This window comes from Lissotriton helveticus (genome assembly GCF_964261635.1).
Source record: "Lissotriton helveticus chromosome 1_1 unlocalized genomic scaffold, aLisHel1.1 SUPER_1_unloc_10, whole genome shotgun sequence".
Lineage (NCBI taxonomy): Eukaryota > Metazoa > Chordata > Amphibia > Caudata > Salamandridae > Lissotriton > Lissotriton helveticus.
In genome coordinates this window covers 2,734,967-2,752,388 of record NW_027611649.1, presented here as the reverse complement: position 1 = coordinate 2,752,388, position 17,422 = coordinate 2,734,967, and the positions used below count along the sequence as shown (strand labels likewise).

Genomic DNA, 17,422 nt, shown 5'->3' with positions numbered 1-17,422 from the left:
GGACAATGATTTGTCGTCTTCGTGGCACACCGAGTGAGAGTACGGCTGATCGTCCTTTGGATAAAGTCATTTTGAGGTGGTTTATGGCAGGGCCATTGTTGTAAATCATTATGCGTGGTCAAGGCATATGCATGGTAAAGACTTGCGTGGTAAAGGTGTTACGTGGTTAAGGCATATGCATGGTAAAGACTTGCGTGGTAAAGGTGTTACGTGGTAAAGGCATACGTGGTAAAGGCATTTGTTGGAATGTATGACATTATAATTAGTCTAATCCTGCACTATCTCTTGACTTGAAACTAGACCCTGAGCCTTGATAAACTGGACACAGAGAGCCCAAAAAAAGTGTAAAAGCACGTGTATTGGGAAGGTCATGCCACATTGTCATCACATGCCATTTTCCCAGTGCCTTGTACCATTTCCCCAGTTTTTCTCGCATAAATGGTGCAATGTACCGTATAGCACTACTCGCCACCACTTTTAGAGGGTGATCCATTTCTCTGCCTACCCTGGATGGAGAGTTACTGCAGCATTTTGTTGAAGTGAAACTCTAAGTGTCAGAAAGAGTCAGATTGGAGTCTGTGAATTTTCACTTACTCACAAGTTAGGGTTCATTCACAAACTGACGAGGTGAAGCATGCGTGCGCTGCATTTACTAGTGTGTGATTCTACACATGCATACTACACCTGGTGGCGATCATCTGACTAGTTTTGTTTTCAAACATTGTTGAAAGAGCTGCTTAGTCCTAAAAGCTCCAACTCTTTGAGCATAAATAAGATAAGCTGCAAAACAACTCATCTGGGGACACAGACAAGCCCACTGACACCAAGATAGAGACAGTAAAGATGGTTATTCACAGGCCCTGGAAAACCCCCTAGTCCTGCTCATCATACAGACCCATCTCCCTCCTAAACGCTCATGCTTAACTATTCACAGGCAGGGCTCGATAAATCCGAAAAAGTGTACTAGTCCTGCAGGTCTAGTACCTTGGAAAATTCCCTTGACCCAACGGCAACCTACTTGACCTCCGTCTCTGAAAACAGGAGCAAAAGTGACAAGTTAACAAGATTTAAAGGCATCTTTATTGCTCATTTCCTTTGGGAGCAATACAAATGCCTTTAAATCTTGTTATCTTGTCACTTTTGCTCCGTTTTCAAAGACAGAGGACAAAAGTTAGTTTGTCTTCCTACTCGCCAGAAATGGCAACTAGGACCTAAAAATAGCTTGTCCTCATCAATTCTCCCTCGCAAATGCGAGCGGGCGAGTGCATTTGTCGAGCCCTGACAGGCATTCTGGCACACATCTTAGGCCATTCATAATGGCCTTATGACTGCGAGTCACAGCAGTGGTGAGATAATACTGTGCCGTTGATGCAATGCATTCTTTCCAACACTGAGAAGACACTGGACACAATGTCCGCCAAGGGCCCGATTTATATTCAGGTGGATGGTTTTTCTGTCATAAATGAGGCAGGTGTCCTGTCTACCCTATTAAAAATGCATTATATTCTGTGGCAATTGTAATAAAGCGATCATGATCTGTCATGTTTGAGGCAATAACCTGTCGGATAAACTCTAAATCAGGCCCCTTGTCTGCAGCAAGTGTTGTAAAAGGAGCAGGAGCCAGCGTTATAGGAAGAGGGTCTAGAAGCAGATATAGTCCCAGAGTCACTGAAGCACCTACCTGTTCACTTCCTCTGTTTATACCTCATTAGCACCTTCCTGTGCACCTGCTCTGTTTGTACCTCATAGGTACCTATATGTGCACCTCATCTGTTTATACCTCATAAGCACCTATATGTGTACCTCATCTGTTTATACCTCACTAGCACCCACCTGTGCACTCTCTCTGTTTATAGCTAATAGGCCCCTTCCTGTGCACCTTCTCAGTTAGTACCTCCCAGGTGAGCTTCTTAAATGAAGCTTGTGATCAGTGTACTGACAACCACGGCCTCTTCACTATCATGCCATTATCTCCATCTGCTGTGTGCATGCTTCAAGCGTGCCCCCCTGCTACAGCTAACAAGGAACCCTGAAGAGTGAGTACACAGACCGAGGGGAGTAGGGGAGCTGAAGGACATGGAATGAGGTAAACCGGGATAAAAGAAATATGGGAATGGAGGAATGTGACTTCACCTGTGAACAATCGACATCCCCTTTCGCTCTACCAAAGCCCTGTTGAGTTCCAAAGTAGCATCCTGGCCTTCAGACAGACCACAATAAGTCAAATATCATGGAAAACAGGAACATGGAAAGCAATTATTAATATGCACACATCTGTTGGATGCTTGATATTTCAGATAATTTATTGGTTGTGATGGATTCTATATAAGGATTAAATGACTGATATCGTTGAATAATAAATGTCATGATTTAATGTTTGTTTGCCATATCTGTGTGCGCAATATAAAGACGGGCCATTAGAATTAACCCCTCATTCTGTTTCACAGAAAGCTCTGGAAGGAGCTGCTGATTGAAATACAACAGGATCTTAACTTTATCTACTTTAGGAAGAACTAAAGACTAATTTTTTAAGTTGTCTTTCAGGGCAGAATCAGTCAATAGTTCAAGGGAGATGGATATATATTACGCTGATAGAAAATCCACCTCAACTCGGGATAATGCTCCAGTCTTCCAGGTTAGAAGGATCCAGAAATGCTTGAGCCCGGAGGGCTGTAAAATGTGTTGAAGGTGACGTAGGGCTTTATTACGAGTGTGGCGGTCTTCCAATGGGACTACCACAGCGGAGGTACCAGGCAGACTGCCAAGGCCATTGAGAGACCGCCGCCGGATTATGACCTAATCCATGGTGGGTGGGCGGTGCAGCAGCGGTCTCGCGGCGGCTGTATTAGGCTCATTTGAGAGCCTTAACAGCATACCACCACCTTAAAAGTGCCTGCAGTACGTTCCTGTACCATGTCATGCATGCCACACTGTGCAGGAACAAGGGTGCCATTCCATGGGATGGCACAGCATGTGCCCCCTGCATGCAACCCCAGGAGCAGAATCGGCCAGGGCCCTGTGAGGGCCCCCTTACCTGCATGTCCTTTATCCTTTTCATGGTAGAGTCCCCGCCATGAAAAGGGCGGTGGATATGCAGACTGTAATATGCTCGGCGATGACGGCATCGGCACTGCCAACATATTCAGGGTGTTTGCAGACCGCCTCCACAGCGTAATCCTTGATCCTGGTGGGGGGGGGGGGGCGGTCTCACCACCACACTCATAATACGGCGGTCAGTCCGCCTGGATGGTGGCAGTTTGACCGCAACCGTGAGTACGGCGATCATGAGGGCAGTCGCACTCATAGAAAGACTCTTAATAAGCTGCAAGGTAAAGGCGGGAGTTGGCATTTGAACTGATCCAGTGTGAACAGGAAAGCATTGTGGAAAAAGGTATCTGGAGTTACCTTTGTCATATATACTTCCTAAAGAGCTACCTTTGTCATGTATACTTCCTGAAGAGTTACCTTTGCTATACACTTCCTGAAGAGTTACCTTTGTTATTCACTTCCTGAAGAGTTACCTTGGTTAAATACTTCCTGAAGAGTTACCTTTGTTGTACACTTCCTGAAGAGTTACCTTGATTAAATAATTCCTGAAGAGTTACCTTTGTTATACACTTCCTGAAGAGTTACCTTTGTTGTACACTTCCTGAAGAGTTACCTTGGTTAAATAATTCCTGAAGAGTTACCTTTGTCATGTATACTTCCTGAAGAGTTACCTTTGCTATACACTTCCTGAAGAGTTACCTTTGTTATACACTTCCTGAAGAGTTACCTTGGTTAAATAATTCCTGAAGAGTTACCTTTGTTATACACTTCCTGAAGAGTTACCTTGGTTAAATAATTCCTGAAGAGTTACCTTTGTCATGTATACTTCCTGAAGAGTTACCTTTGCTATACACTTCCTGAAGAGCTACCTAAGGTAGATACTTCCTGAAACTGAATTAACGGCAGCGCTTCCTGATTCCTCTCTTTTTCCACAATCTGTTCTGTTTAAATGAAATCTTGTCCATGTATATCTGCCTAAAACTCTACCTGTAGCACGAGTGCTCTGTGGCTGCCCTTTCTTTAGTAAGTTACTCAGTGAATAATGGTAAATCACTATCTTTTCAGAAGTAAATACAATGTGACATGTTCAACCACAGTTTTAATGAAATATCCATGTATGGTAAAATGTTCCTCACTAAATTTCAAATATGGTAGAGAAGAGATGTCTTATCCAGCTGGTTAAATATTGTGTATTCACATTCTATTACATTTGCATTTAGTAATATTACATTTCTTTACATCCAACAGAGAATAAGCCTTAAATGCAAGGATTGATTATGAATAATGAAGATAACACATCAAACCTGCAAAAATTATCAAAAATAAGGAGCTCCAAAAACATCAGTGCAATCAGAGGCAGAGGACAGATCCAGGAAGACGAAGTCAAAGGCAATTCAGTGAGTGTCCGAGTCTGAGATCTGCACCTCGACACCCCAAGACGAAGAAATGACCACAACAAAACCAAGACAACAAAACTGACAAACCACCTGCTGTATAAACAAGCGTCCAACACCAGCTTTGATCATGAGGCCGGTATGAGAGTTGGAGGAAGGTCTTGTGTCTATTTGGGATCCATAGCTTGGAACAAACTCCCTCCTCAGCTTTGAGCTGTTAGTATCATGATAATGTTCAAAAAAGGTTGAAATCTTGGCTTTTTGTCCATGTTTGAAACAAACTGATTTACTTTCTTTTCTGACCTGTGCTTTGCCGCGGGACACTCTTTGGAGTAGCTGTACACATTACGAGTCGCTTCACCATCATGATATGGCTAGAGCAGTGCTTCGCTATCTAAATTGGCAACAGACCACCATTCAGTGCTCTAGGTGTATTGTTAACTCTTTCTAGCCAAACCTCAGGCACCAGGGAAAAGCACAACGAAGTGGAGCCTAACCACTGAAGGCTAAAGGAAAGCGGAGTTCTCCTCTCTGAAGTACAGAGTATTGTCCCAATTTGCACCTACCGGAAGGAAGATTAGGCTTTACCCGCAAGCATGCAAAGCCATTATCCAATCTAAAGATGCAATCACCCTCAAGGAAGCCTTACTGATATTATGAATGTGGCAGGTATTTAGTGAGTCTTGTATTTTTATTTTTAAATCGGAAATCACGCGTCCAAAATATAACACGCATACAGGGAATGTGAAAATAACGCAAGTAGTTTATGAACTATGCTGACCCTTCAGGAAACACGGTCAGGAGAAAAATCGTGCAATTCCACTGAATATGTCAAGAACTTTAGCCAATTAGAAACCATAAAAGAGCATCAGCAAATACACACAGGGGAAAAACCATACCATTGCAATGAATGTGTGCAGAGCTTCAGTTGGTTATCACTCCTCCAAAGACATCAAAGAATACACACAGGGGAAAAACCATACCATTGCACTGAATGTGTAAAGAGCTTCAGTCATCTATCAGACCTCCATAGACATCAGAAAATACACACAGGGGAAAAACCATACCATTGCAAGAAATGTGTGAAGAGTTTCAGTCAATTATCAAACCTCCATAGACATCAGAAAATACACACAGGGGAAAAACCATATCATTGCAAGAAATGTGTGAAGAGTTTCAGTATGTTAGCAGAACTCCAAACACATCAGAGAATACACACAGGGGAAAAACCATACCATTGCAAGGGATGTGTGAAGAGTTTCAGTACGCTAGCAAAACTCCAAACACATCAGCGAACACACAGAGGGGAAAAACCATACCATTGCAGTGAATGTGTGAAGAGCTTCAGTCAAATTACATGTCTCCGCACACATCAGAGAATACACACAGGGGAAAAACCATACCAGTGCAGTGAATGTGTAAAGAGCTTCAGTCAATTATCAAACCTCCAGATACATCAGCGAATACACACTGGGGAAAAACCATACCATTGCAGTGAATGTGTGAAGAGCTTCATTCAATTATCAAGCCTCCATACACATCAGCGCACACACACGGGAGAAAAACCATACCATTGTAAGGAATGTGTAAAGAGCTTCAGTCAATTATCAAGCCTCCATACACATCAGCGCACACACACGGGAGAAAAACCATACCATTGTAAGGAATGTGTAAAGAGCTTCAATCAAATTTCACAGCTCCACAGACATCAGAGAATACACACAGGGGGAAAACTATACCATTGCAGTGAATGTGTGAAGAGTTTCAGTACGTTAGCAGAACTCCAATCACATCAGCGAACACACACAGGGGAAAAACCATACCAGTGCGGTGAATGTGTAAAGAGCTTCAGTCTGTTAACAGGCCTCCGGAGACATCAGCGAATACACACCGGGGAAAAACCATACCATTGCAGTGAATGTGTGCAGAGCTTCAGTCGGTTAGCACATCTCCAAACACATCAGCGAACACACACAGGGGAAAAACCATACCATTGCAGTGAATGTGTAAAGAGCTTCAGTCAGTTAACAAGCCTCCGGAGACATCAGCGAACACACACAGGGGAAAAACCATACAATTGCAGTGAATGTGGAAGTAGTTTTACTTACTCTTCAGCATTAAGAAATCATCAGCGAGCTCACAAAGGGGAAACAAATCGTTTAAATGCCATGAATGCTTGAAAAGCTGAAGTCCATTATCAATCCTAAACAGGCATCAGCGAACACACGCAGAAGAAAAGCCTTCAAGTGCAATAAATGTGTGAACAAATGTAGTCAATTGTCAAGCCTATGTAGACATCAGCTTGCACTCACTCTGTAAATACCGTACGACTGTAGTGAGTGTAGAAGTACCTTTAGTGCATCTTCCGCACTAAGGATTCATCAGTTAATGCTCACAGAGAAAAATCCATTCAGGTGCAGCGAATGTGTGAATATCTTCTGTCAGTTATTAAACCTACGGATACATCAACTAACATACACAGAGTAAAAAAGAGCATTGCAATGAATGTCAGAAGTGATTTTGTCAATTGCAAACACACCTGGGGAAAACCTTACAATTGCTCTAAAAGTGTGACGAGCTTTTGTCAATTTCTGATCCTACATAGCCTCAGCGTAAACACACCTTCATTTAACTCACTTAGAAATAATCCCAGAGATGCAGTGAATTCAAAAAGAACTTAAGAACATTAACAATAATATTGACTCATCTGAGGACATAGACAGGGGCAGAACAGTGCAGTTATTGTGAGATGAAGGAATTACAGGAACAAGTATATAATTATGTTAGTTATTCAAATACCAGATGAATGAAGACTCGACTAGAAGAAATGAAGAAAACCAAAGATTTGTAGAATATTGAAAGTGTCTGTTCCCAGTGATTGTTCACTTCGGTACACATAGAAAAAACAACGTGATATAACAGGAAATCCACTGGGAGACTAGCACAATGAGGAATAAAAGAAAAGAAACACTGGTAGTTTTTATTTGGCAATGAAGAGTTACAAAGAAAAACATCCAAGTGTTCCAGTTCATGCCACCTATGAAAGTGTAGGGATGAATATGATGTAGTGTAGTTCCTATTATCCCAATAGGCTCTGCGCATTGGAATAATACCTTCAATAGTATAGGCCTAGACCAGACGTTAACTAGGTCTACTACTGTCGATATTAGACTTAAAGTTTTGGGTTTGCCAGCTAGCTCAGAGTTCACTAGAAACTTTCTCGAATAGGCAAGGAGGAGTTGAACCTCCCTGGATAGACAAGAAGGGATTTAGTTTCTGACAACCATAGAACATGACAACTTTGCTCTCCCCTAATCAAGAGTGTATCTCTAGAGTCGTGTGAACAAAAGGCAATTTATTTTACTCAGTCAGTACGTGCATTCTTAGTCTCACCAGATTGTAGAGAAAAGGAAGAGACGGGCGTGTTCAATAAAAGATGTTATTTATTGATCAGTCTCTTTTCTCATACAAGAGAAATGGATCGATATTATTGCAATACTTATGGTTAAGTAAAGTGCATACATTAAAAGCAGAAGTATAAAATAATACTGTAAAAACATTGATATGGTTTCTGAGCCATATGAAGGTTTAAAATGAATAAAATGAATACATACACATATACATTTGACTAATCGTACTCAACTGGTGTTTCTAACTACGCCTACCCCGTGTACCTGACCTAAGCCTAATACGTGGGCGGGAATAGAAAGTTACAGTTTAAGTTAAGTTTGTTTTGCCAAGTGACTGACTAAAGAATTCTCTGCAAGGGGTTATTCAGTTCTGTACCTGGAATCTAGGATGAATGAGGGATGGTATCTCTCGTCTCTGGTCTCGATATTCCAGGCTGCCTGCGAGGGCTACCCGGAAGCGCCAGAGCTCAATCAATCAATCAATCAAGACATTTCTAGAGCGCACTACTCACCCGTAGGGTCTCAAGGAGCTGGATTTCTCGGCAGGAGAAAAGGCAGCTTCTCGTTCTCAGCGCGTCAGGAAGGCGGGGCTGCGCCAGCGGGGTCTGCTCTGCTCTGGGCTTCGGCAAGTCTGGCTGCTCCGATCTCGTCACCACCGCGTGTGTTTGCATAGGGCAATATCGGTAATATTTATACCTTTAAGGTGCCGAGATTGACGTAAGGATGGACATAGATACGTCAATAAGGATGTCATACGACCTGGTCGTTAGCACATTCTTTTGCTGAAGTTCTCGGTGAAATCAAAACAATGGCCGCAGGGTTTTTCCCAGGTCTGTCATAGGTTTGATTTGTTTTGAGAACTCCGTATTCCTTATCAGGGGCTGGAGGAATATCGCTTGTCTAATTAGATGGCAAGCGTTATGACCTAATCAGAAAACACGTTCCTGTGCCGTAGTGTGGCTTTATCAGATAACGGTTCCTGCATCATGGGGGTTTTCTGCCTCATGGGATGGCTGCTAGTTAACTTGTTAACCAGAATAGGGTCAGGAATAGGGGGATCGATACAGAACCTATAGGAATACATCACAATGATTCTGCCTGCACATATTGCTATATTAGCATAAGTGAGTTAGTTGTGAAAACGCCATTTTGCTGCTTTTGCACATGACACAACATCTCTGTTTTTATAAAGACAAACTGCTTGCTTTTCCTTCACATGAGAACGGTCTGTTTTTCATATCTCTAGACTCACACTGCGACCTCAAGTCTACACAAAGTGTTCAAGGTTAAAAAAACAATGTATGCTGTTGATGCAGGTTGATCGGCCCACGCTCTAGACACAACACAAACACAGCTGCTCATTTCTAAAACTCAGGTGCTTTTAATATTGCACTGCATGCATGAGTCTAGCACTTGGAAAAAACCTTTCAATCGACAAAGAGCTGTGCTGATCTGGGATGTGATTCACTTCACCTGACTTTGGAGGTATGGGTTTCCCGGTTTTAACCTAGAGATCTTCTATTATTATAATACCTAGCTCCTATCAAGGGGAGGGTGGTACACAAGGCGCTATAGACCATTATAATATGATTTCTCCCTTTGTATTTTATGGAATTGTAACAATGTTGATTGTATTGATTTTATGCATCTTTTTACTTATGTTAGCAAAGATACTGCATCTTAGAGCACGTAGTTGAAATAAACATTTTAAACTATACAGTGTCTCTGATTGCTCACGTTGTGGACATTTATGAGAATAAAAACAAAAGAGTGGTCTTGATTCCCACTATTCCTGAGAGGTCCCAAAGTCGCTTGTTCATTGGTAGCTTCACTTTAGTACGGAGAATGAATGAGACACTGTTGCTAGTCGGATAGGGGTTCTGGGCACTGAGGTGCATTTTTGGTACACCACAATACACTGAAGTCCTGGTTTCCTGCGCATAGTTCTGTGCATGAGCTGAATTCCCGTAACATGGCACCCAAAGTCTTGATTAGTGCTCGTATCTGTCCCCAATACCCTCAACACCTTTTCCGGTTAACAGGCATGACGGATTAACCTACCTATACGAATGTGTTATAGGTTAATTCAAGCATAAGATTTATAAAAAGGTACACATTTTGAATTACTACCCTTTGTTGTACTGCAATTTATATAAATTGTTTTTCTTCTCTATGTCCTCATGGGTGATATTGACATAGCTCAGCATAGTTGGGCAGCGCTCCGGCGTCATCAGACGCAGTTTGGAGTACCAGACGATGATATGTCTGTAATATTTGTAGTGAGTGCTGATTCGGCGTTCCCCTTTGAGCTTTTCTACTATTGGGTCACGTTTCCTGCAATAAATGTGGATGAGGATACGTTTCATACATACACTCACACTGCGATTCCTGTGAACTATACTCCATATAGGACACAAGAGATTCCAATTTCGGCATGGCAGCATCGTGTTTGGTTTAATGGCACCCTGCCCCACACAGTAACTCCGGTTCGGTTAGGTCCCTTGTCAATTCCTGGGGCCACTTGGCCAGTCTTAGCCGGGTTCACACCATATCCACGTTATCTCAATGCCCCGATTGATGACTTGTGTCAACTTTATACCTCTTTTGTTGGGGTACATAGGGCTTTAGTTCAATATGTTTCTTGCAGCGGAACAAGTTGGACCGGCCGGGATGTAGATTGGTCCAGTCATGGTTAGTACGGTTAATTTAGTAATGGGCAAGCACCCTCAAACTAAGTACGATATGCCTTATTGGCTTGCCGAGAAATTTGACCCACTGGAAGCAGTGTTTCCTAATAACACTCCTGTGGAAAAACACAGGATTCTCTCAATTAGTTTGCAGAAAGACCTATTGCCAGAGGTAATAGATTGTGAGATTTGGGGTAAAGTATTTGCAGCAGAATATGCGAAGTGTTTCTGCACGCCGTCTATAAATGTCTTGCCCTCTGTGATCAAGCATGTTCCGGATGAGCACAGTGCGGAGGCGGCTGTCGAGTTGAGAATGAGGCTCGTTGGAGTGTTTGACGTAGTTGCTGATCTCATCTTTTGTAATGTAAAGGGAGATGCGGTTAACTTTCAGGTGTCGAATGCTTTGCGCCTTGTCCAAGACGTTGACAAACCCGAGCGTTACCTTGAATTATTGCGGAGGCTTATAAGACCATTGGCCGCAATAGTTTGGGTGTTAAGCCTTTTGCTAAAACCGCAACTCAACCGCAGACTCAGATAGCAAAGTCTACTAAAGAGGATCATCCAAATTTTCCAAAACAGAATTGGAAGAATAAAATCAGGGGAAGCAGCAATAGAAACAGGGGTCGCGTCCGGCGTCGCCGATACCAGCGTCTACTGAGCGCATTTATGATTTGTGCAACCACGCAAGAATTAGGGCTCCTGATAGATTACAGGTTCCTCAGCAACGTTCTCCTTGTTCTTCACAGGAAACATCGCGCACAAGCTGGTGGAGGAGAACACGGCAGGGGTCAAGGTGCCCCACAAGGACGTGAGCAGCCCCGCCCGTCTGATGGTAAAGGCAAGCAGGAAGACTTGCCACGTTAACGCCCTCATTTTCAGAAAAAGAAAGTTGCTGCGTTAACCGTAAGGTATGCCACGGATAGTGAGAACACAGGTTTGGATCCTGACATGGGCATTAACGCTGCTCGACAGCGCAGCGGAGGTTACAATAGTGCGGCAAGCACTGCGTCCATATCTGAAGGCGACAGCAACTGACACTTTTATCACAATGGAAACTGCTGCCAGTAGGGTGGCTCCCCCTGACAGACTATATGATATAGTTCTTTTAATAGAAGGTGACATCCAACGTGTAATAAAAGGGATTTTTTGGGAACATCTGACATTCTGTTAGGTTAGTTGAGTCAGACTGGGCCCTGCTTTTCATTTTTGCCGCTCCAAGAGGGGAGGAGGTCACCCTCCCCAGCTTTCCGCACACCGTGCCCAAGGAGCAGTCCGCAGAACTTTGCAGAAGAGTGTGCTCTGGTGCTTGCACCTGTGTTGTACCATACTCAAGTCGGTGGGATAAAATTTCTCCCAGACACGAGATTCCATTGCGGTTTATGCCACAGCCACCACCCCGCTATCTCATGCGGTGATTGGCTAAAGCCCCCGTTGCGGAAATCCTTGAACAATTAGAATATCAAGGTGTGATTGAGACATGTGTGTCACCCATAAATAATCCTCATTTCACTGTTACCAAACCTGATGGGTCGTACTGCCTGGTTTTGGATTATCTTTGTGAAACAAAGGAGTTAGGTCAATGTAGAGTATGGGGTAGACTGGGTCATAATAAACTAGAAAACACAAGAATATGTCTACACCCAATTAATTTCCAAAAACTTATTTCAGATCATAGGAGAAACACAAATGTATTGAGTTTGACCCAGTATTTTCATTTATACCTGTCTATTTTGAAAAAAAAATCATTCTTCTTTTGAACGTTTCGCAAAAAAGGAGAAAACTGTACATCCAACACATTTAAATTCCAACGTCTAACTATTTACAAACAAAATATTTACAATTCATATACACAATTATCATACATTCCACAAAAAATTCACTATACAAACACAAACAATTGAAATTTTCAATGAAGTTAATCTGAATTCATATAGAATGAAGAGACAAAGTCAAAAGGAAGGAGCACGTCCTAAAATAAGGATGACTTTTACAACCAGCCAGAGCTAGTTCAAACACTTAGTGATATTGATTGCTCCCTCAGATGTGCTGACGCGTTTCTAGTCCGAGGAAACCAGTTCCCAGATAGTCATCAGGGCTTTGTCACTTTTCTGTGTAAAATGCAGAAAAACAATAAAGTTTTAATTATCTAGCTTGAAGCCTCTATTCTTTCTGGTATTGCACTAAACTATCTATAATATGTACCTGTTGGTCTCTGATGTCTTACTCATTCCGACTACAAATGTCGCTTTATTTACAAATTGCATCAAAACACGTATTAGGAACGGCCCCTTCAGTTGCTAGAAACTACGTGTCCCATAACCCCCAGCCTAATAAAAAAAGAGTTTGAAGTGCAGACGTTTCCAAGATGGCCACCGGTCAAGCGCAATAGAGAGAGCACCCGTCCTGCTCACACATTGACAAAGGTACGTTATATAGCAAACTGGTGGGTACACAAGATTATGGGTCCAATATTGTTACAATTTCTTTTATCAGAACCTGCTTTTGAAAACAGAAGCACAGGCGAACCACTTGCCGCTATTAAGACTCTGACCCTGAAACAAAGGTAGGAATGAGTAAGATTGTATCTTCTTCCTCCTCCCCGCTTCGTGTACATAAATGAGTGGAGAAACTCTGACTTTTTCCTTCTATCACAGGCAGTCAACATAAAATGTCCTGTTTCACAGCTTGAGCCACTTCCTTGAATACAAAGATTCATAAAAAGGTTTTCCCTGAGCCTGACGATACCGTGAGAGGCCAGGACATCAGAGACACACAGGTACATATTTTAGATCATTTAGTACAATACCAGAAAGAATAGAGGCTTCAAGCTAGATAATTAAAACTTTATTGTTTTTCTGCATTTTACACAGAAAAGTGACAAAGCCCTGATGACAGTCTGGGAAGTGTTTACCTTGGACTAGAAACATGTCGGCACATCTGAGGGAGCAATCAATATCACTAAGCGTTTGAACTAGCTCTGGCTGGTTGTAAAAGTCATCCTTATTTTAGGACGTGCTCCTTCCTTTTGACTTTGTCTCTTCATTCTTTATGAATTCAGATTAACTTTTTTGAAAATTTCAATTGTTTGTGTTTGTATAGTGAATTTTTTGTGGAATGTATGGTAATTGTGTATATGAATTGTAAATATTTTGTTTGTAAATAGTTAGATGTTGCAATTTAAATGTATTGAATGTTCAGTTTTTTCCTTTTTTGCGAAACTTTCAAAAGAAGAATGACTTTTTTTTCCGAAATAGACAGGTATAAATAAAAATACCGGGTCAAACTCAATAAGTTTTTGTTTCTCCTATGATCTGAAATAGGTTTTTGGAAATTAATTGGGTGTAGACATATTCTTGTGTTTTCTGGTTTTGGATTATCGACATTTAAATTCACATTGTCGCACATGTGCGGTACAGAACACCCACAGTTCAGCTCAGCTCTCATTAACAGTCTGATGCGAAAAAGATTTAAGGTCACACGAGATATTTCAAATGGCATTTTTAGTCATAACCTGTTCTCCGTTAGTAGTCAATGGACAGCGTTCACTTGTGGCGGCAAACAAAAACAATTTAAAAGATTGGCCATGGGCTATAAAAACAGCCCAGGTGTCTTTGCTGCACGTGTCGTCTCTTTCTTAGATGGCATTGATCCTGAGCGTACTCGTACATTGATGATATTTATCTAATGGACGACGAATTATGGCCACATCTTTGACCGCATTATAGTTATGTTTGCGGACTTCGGTTATACATTTATCTTTGCAAAGTCAAACATTGCGGAGTTCACAGTGTTGTTCCTGGGCTCAACAATGAAGGTAGAGGTCTTGCACCTCACTTCCTGGAGAAATGCGCATGTTTATGGTCTCCTACAACTCTGAAAAAACTACAATCCTTGCTGGGATTTTTGAATTTCGGGCGTACTTATATTCCCTATTATGCCCAGCGTATCAAACCTCTTTATGCTTTGATACAACCAACTTTTACCAAGTCATGCTGGCTGCCTGAACGTTCAGCTATTCTGCAATTCTTGAATCTAAGTACTTATTGACTCATGATGACCACACTAACCTGGTAATAAGAATTGTGCCTGGTGCCGTGGGTTTCATGTACTTGACGTTTAATGAAAGAGACACAGTGCCTATCGCTTACAAGTCACACTTGTACACTTCGGCTGAAAAGCGATTTTCTTCTGTCGAGAAAGTCTTGACAGCTGTACATATGGCAATTCTACAAGAGAGAGCGCAGTCACAAGGAAAACACATGTTTGTTGTTACACCTTACACTGCATTTGAAGCAGTGATGAAAGCCAGTGTGCCAAATTCTAAAGTTTTATATCCTAATCGGATACAATGGGCAACTTCGTTGACATCTCCGGATGTCACATTTATCTTTGACCCCTCATTGCAAACTCAGGAGTTCTTACAGTATGAGTTTGTTCATACTGCTCCTCTGTTCATGCGCACGCTTGAGAATTAGCATTGTATCTATAACACTGACGGTTCGGCGCAACCGGCGATAGGATCTAAGCATTCTTATTCAGTGGTCTGCCCAATCGTGGCTGGTACCATGGTGAATGGAGAATTCAAGTCCGATGTCGTGCACACGCAGATATTAGGTGACTGTACCGCCCAGTTGGCAGAGCTACGTGCTCTAGTGCTTGGGTTAGTGAGAATGAGGGGTAAAAGGTCTGAGTCCCTTACTAGCCGTTTATTGAGCAATGGTCCCTCTTTTTTGTCAAGCTTACCCTCGGCATGGGGAAACCCCTAACCCCCTATTATAGCAAAGTTTGAGAAAGGTGTGTCAGGGCAAGCTTTGTTTTTTATAGTCTATTATGGAAAAATTCCAATCGCACGAGACGACTCGTACCAGCATTACACCAAAATCAGGGAATCTCTATTTATCCACAGAAAAGAACGACCAGATATACTTCTTCAACCTGATTCGTAAAGCCCTGAGGAAGCCCCAGGCCGGATGGCCATGTAAGGGGTGAAACAAGTGTTGGCTGTTCTCCTACGTACTATCACGAATATAGTAACACCTTTATTAAAACCAAAAAATTAACCATCGTGTGATTGGAATTTTTCCATAATAGACTATAAAAAACAAAGCTTGCCCTGTCACACCTTTCTCAAACTAAGCTCTAGTGTTTGCATTGAAGTTTGCTGACCCTCGTGTGACTACTTTAATTGGGAGTGACTCTTATTACTGTGTTCAGTCCTTCAATGAAAATGTATTCTTTTGGACTCAGAATGACTATCGTGATTCCAAAGGTGGCACAATTAAGCACAAGATACTATGGGTTTGAGTCGCAGAAATAAAGAACGTCTGCCTCTCGTAAATGTAATTCATACCCTTGGTCACCAGCATGTAGGAGTACACGCTGTTGGCAACAGTCTTGCTGGTGAAGCAGCAAAGACCGCAGTCGCAACATATGTAGTAGCAGCAGTTACAAGGTCCAACAGTAAGAATGATGATGACATCTTGGCAGCTATAGCTGCTACAGAGATCGGTGATAATTACCCTAAGGGTTTCCCTTCTAAATACTTTTATCATTTAAGTCCTGATAAAGTTCCCTATGTGAGAATTAACAACGTTGGTGACAGGCTGATTTCCGACTCGGACCGCAGGCTACCCTTGATAACAGTCGCTCACTAAGGCATAGCCTCGGTTCATGCTGACGTTTCAGCGTATGTCTCGATCTTACAGCAGCGTTACTGGCGGCGTGGATTGTGTAAATAAACTTGTGAATATGTCTTGTTATGTATGTCAGCAGATTAAACCTTCAACTGCTGCACGGCCGCCACAAACTCAGCTGTACATATCTAATAGACCACTTGGTTGTGTTTATTTAGATCACTGCTGACCTTTTTCTGCTGATACTGCGTATAAATATATCTTAGTTGCAGTGGATTCATGCACACGTTTTCTCTGCGTTTGGCCACAAAGGAGTGCTGATGCTCGAACTGTCATCACAGATTTGCATGTCTTTGTGGGAATTTTTGTATGTGGCACCTTCCATTCTGATCAGGTCCAGCGTTCACCTCTAAGGTGTACAAGAAAGCCATGGGGTCTTTGGGGGTGCAGGTAAAATTTTTGTCTCCATACCAGCCTGAGGGCAATTCTGTTGTGGAGTGAATGAACCGTGACTTAAAGCGATCTTTGACAGCTAGGGTTTTAGGTACTACGTGCACTAAATAAGCTTCCTAGAAGATCTCTGGGTGGGCAGACCCCTTACGAAATGCTCTTTGGCATAAAAATGTTTGTCCTGGACCTTGATGGTCTAGACATGGCGGCGACAGCCGTACCCTATGACTTAGATAATCATTCTGCTGTGTTACAGAACCTACAAGAGACTCGAGACAGTCTTGCAAAGGAACACTTGCCCTCCACATATGGAGCTGAAGCTGCTCTACAGATTCCGGTAGATTCCTGTAGTTAGCTGGCTACCCCGAGTCAGTGACCTGGTCTGTGAGAAGGTGGAGAACAAGAAGGAGTTCAGCCGCTCGTATCATGCACCCATTCCAGTGCTTGGCATGCAGGGCACAAGAACAGTCATTTTACCACCACTTCCGATTCGCAAGGGAAACAGGTACGACTCCATTGACAATGTCAAACTACAACGAGCGGCCGATTCTTCTTAGTATGACTCCTGCTGTCTCTTGTCCAGTACTGCTGAGAAATTCTGTTTTGGCCTCTGCTGACACCAACATCCCTGACCTTGCTATAGAGATGCCCACAGTCACTAATCCATTATTAAATTCGCCAGCTGGCGATCCACATGAAGTTACTGAGTATACATATCCCACGGATGTGTCATTGCCTGATGTGTAAACAAGTCTAGCTGACCAGTCACATTTTTCCTTTGACTCTGACTCTATAACATC

General features: G+C 42.4%; 1 protein-coding gene across 1 annotated transcript in view; it reads left to right on the top strand.

Annotated features, from left to right (window-relative positions):
- The window catches only part of LOC144805454 (uncharacterized), a 66,578-nt gene extending 57,019 nt beyond the window's left edge, over nt 1-9,559 (top strand). Inside the window, exon 4 of the mRNA XM_078672004.1 lies at nt 4,297-9,559. Coding sequence (XP_078528130.1) covers nt 5,216-6,622 — 1,407 coding nt within the window. The 5' untranslated portion in view covers nt 4,297-5,215 and the 3' untranslated portion in view covers nt 6,623-9,559. The remainder of the gene's footprint in view (nt 1-4,296) is intronic.
- The last annotated feature ends 7,863 nt before the right edge of the window (nt 9,560-17,422 follow it).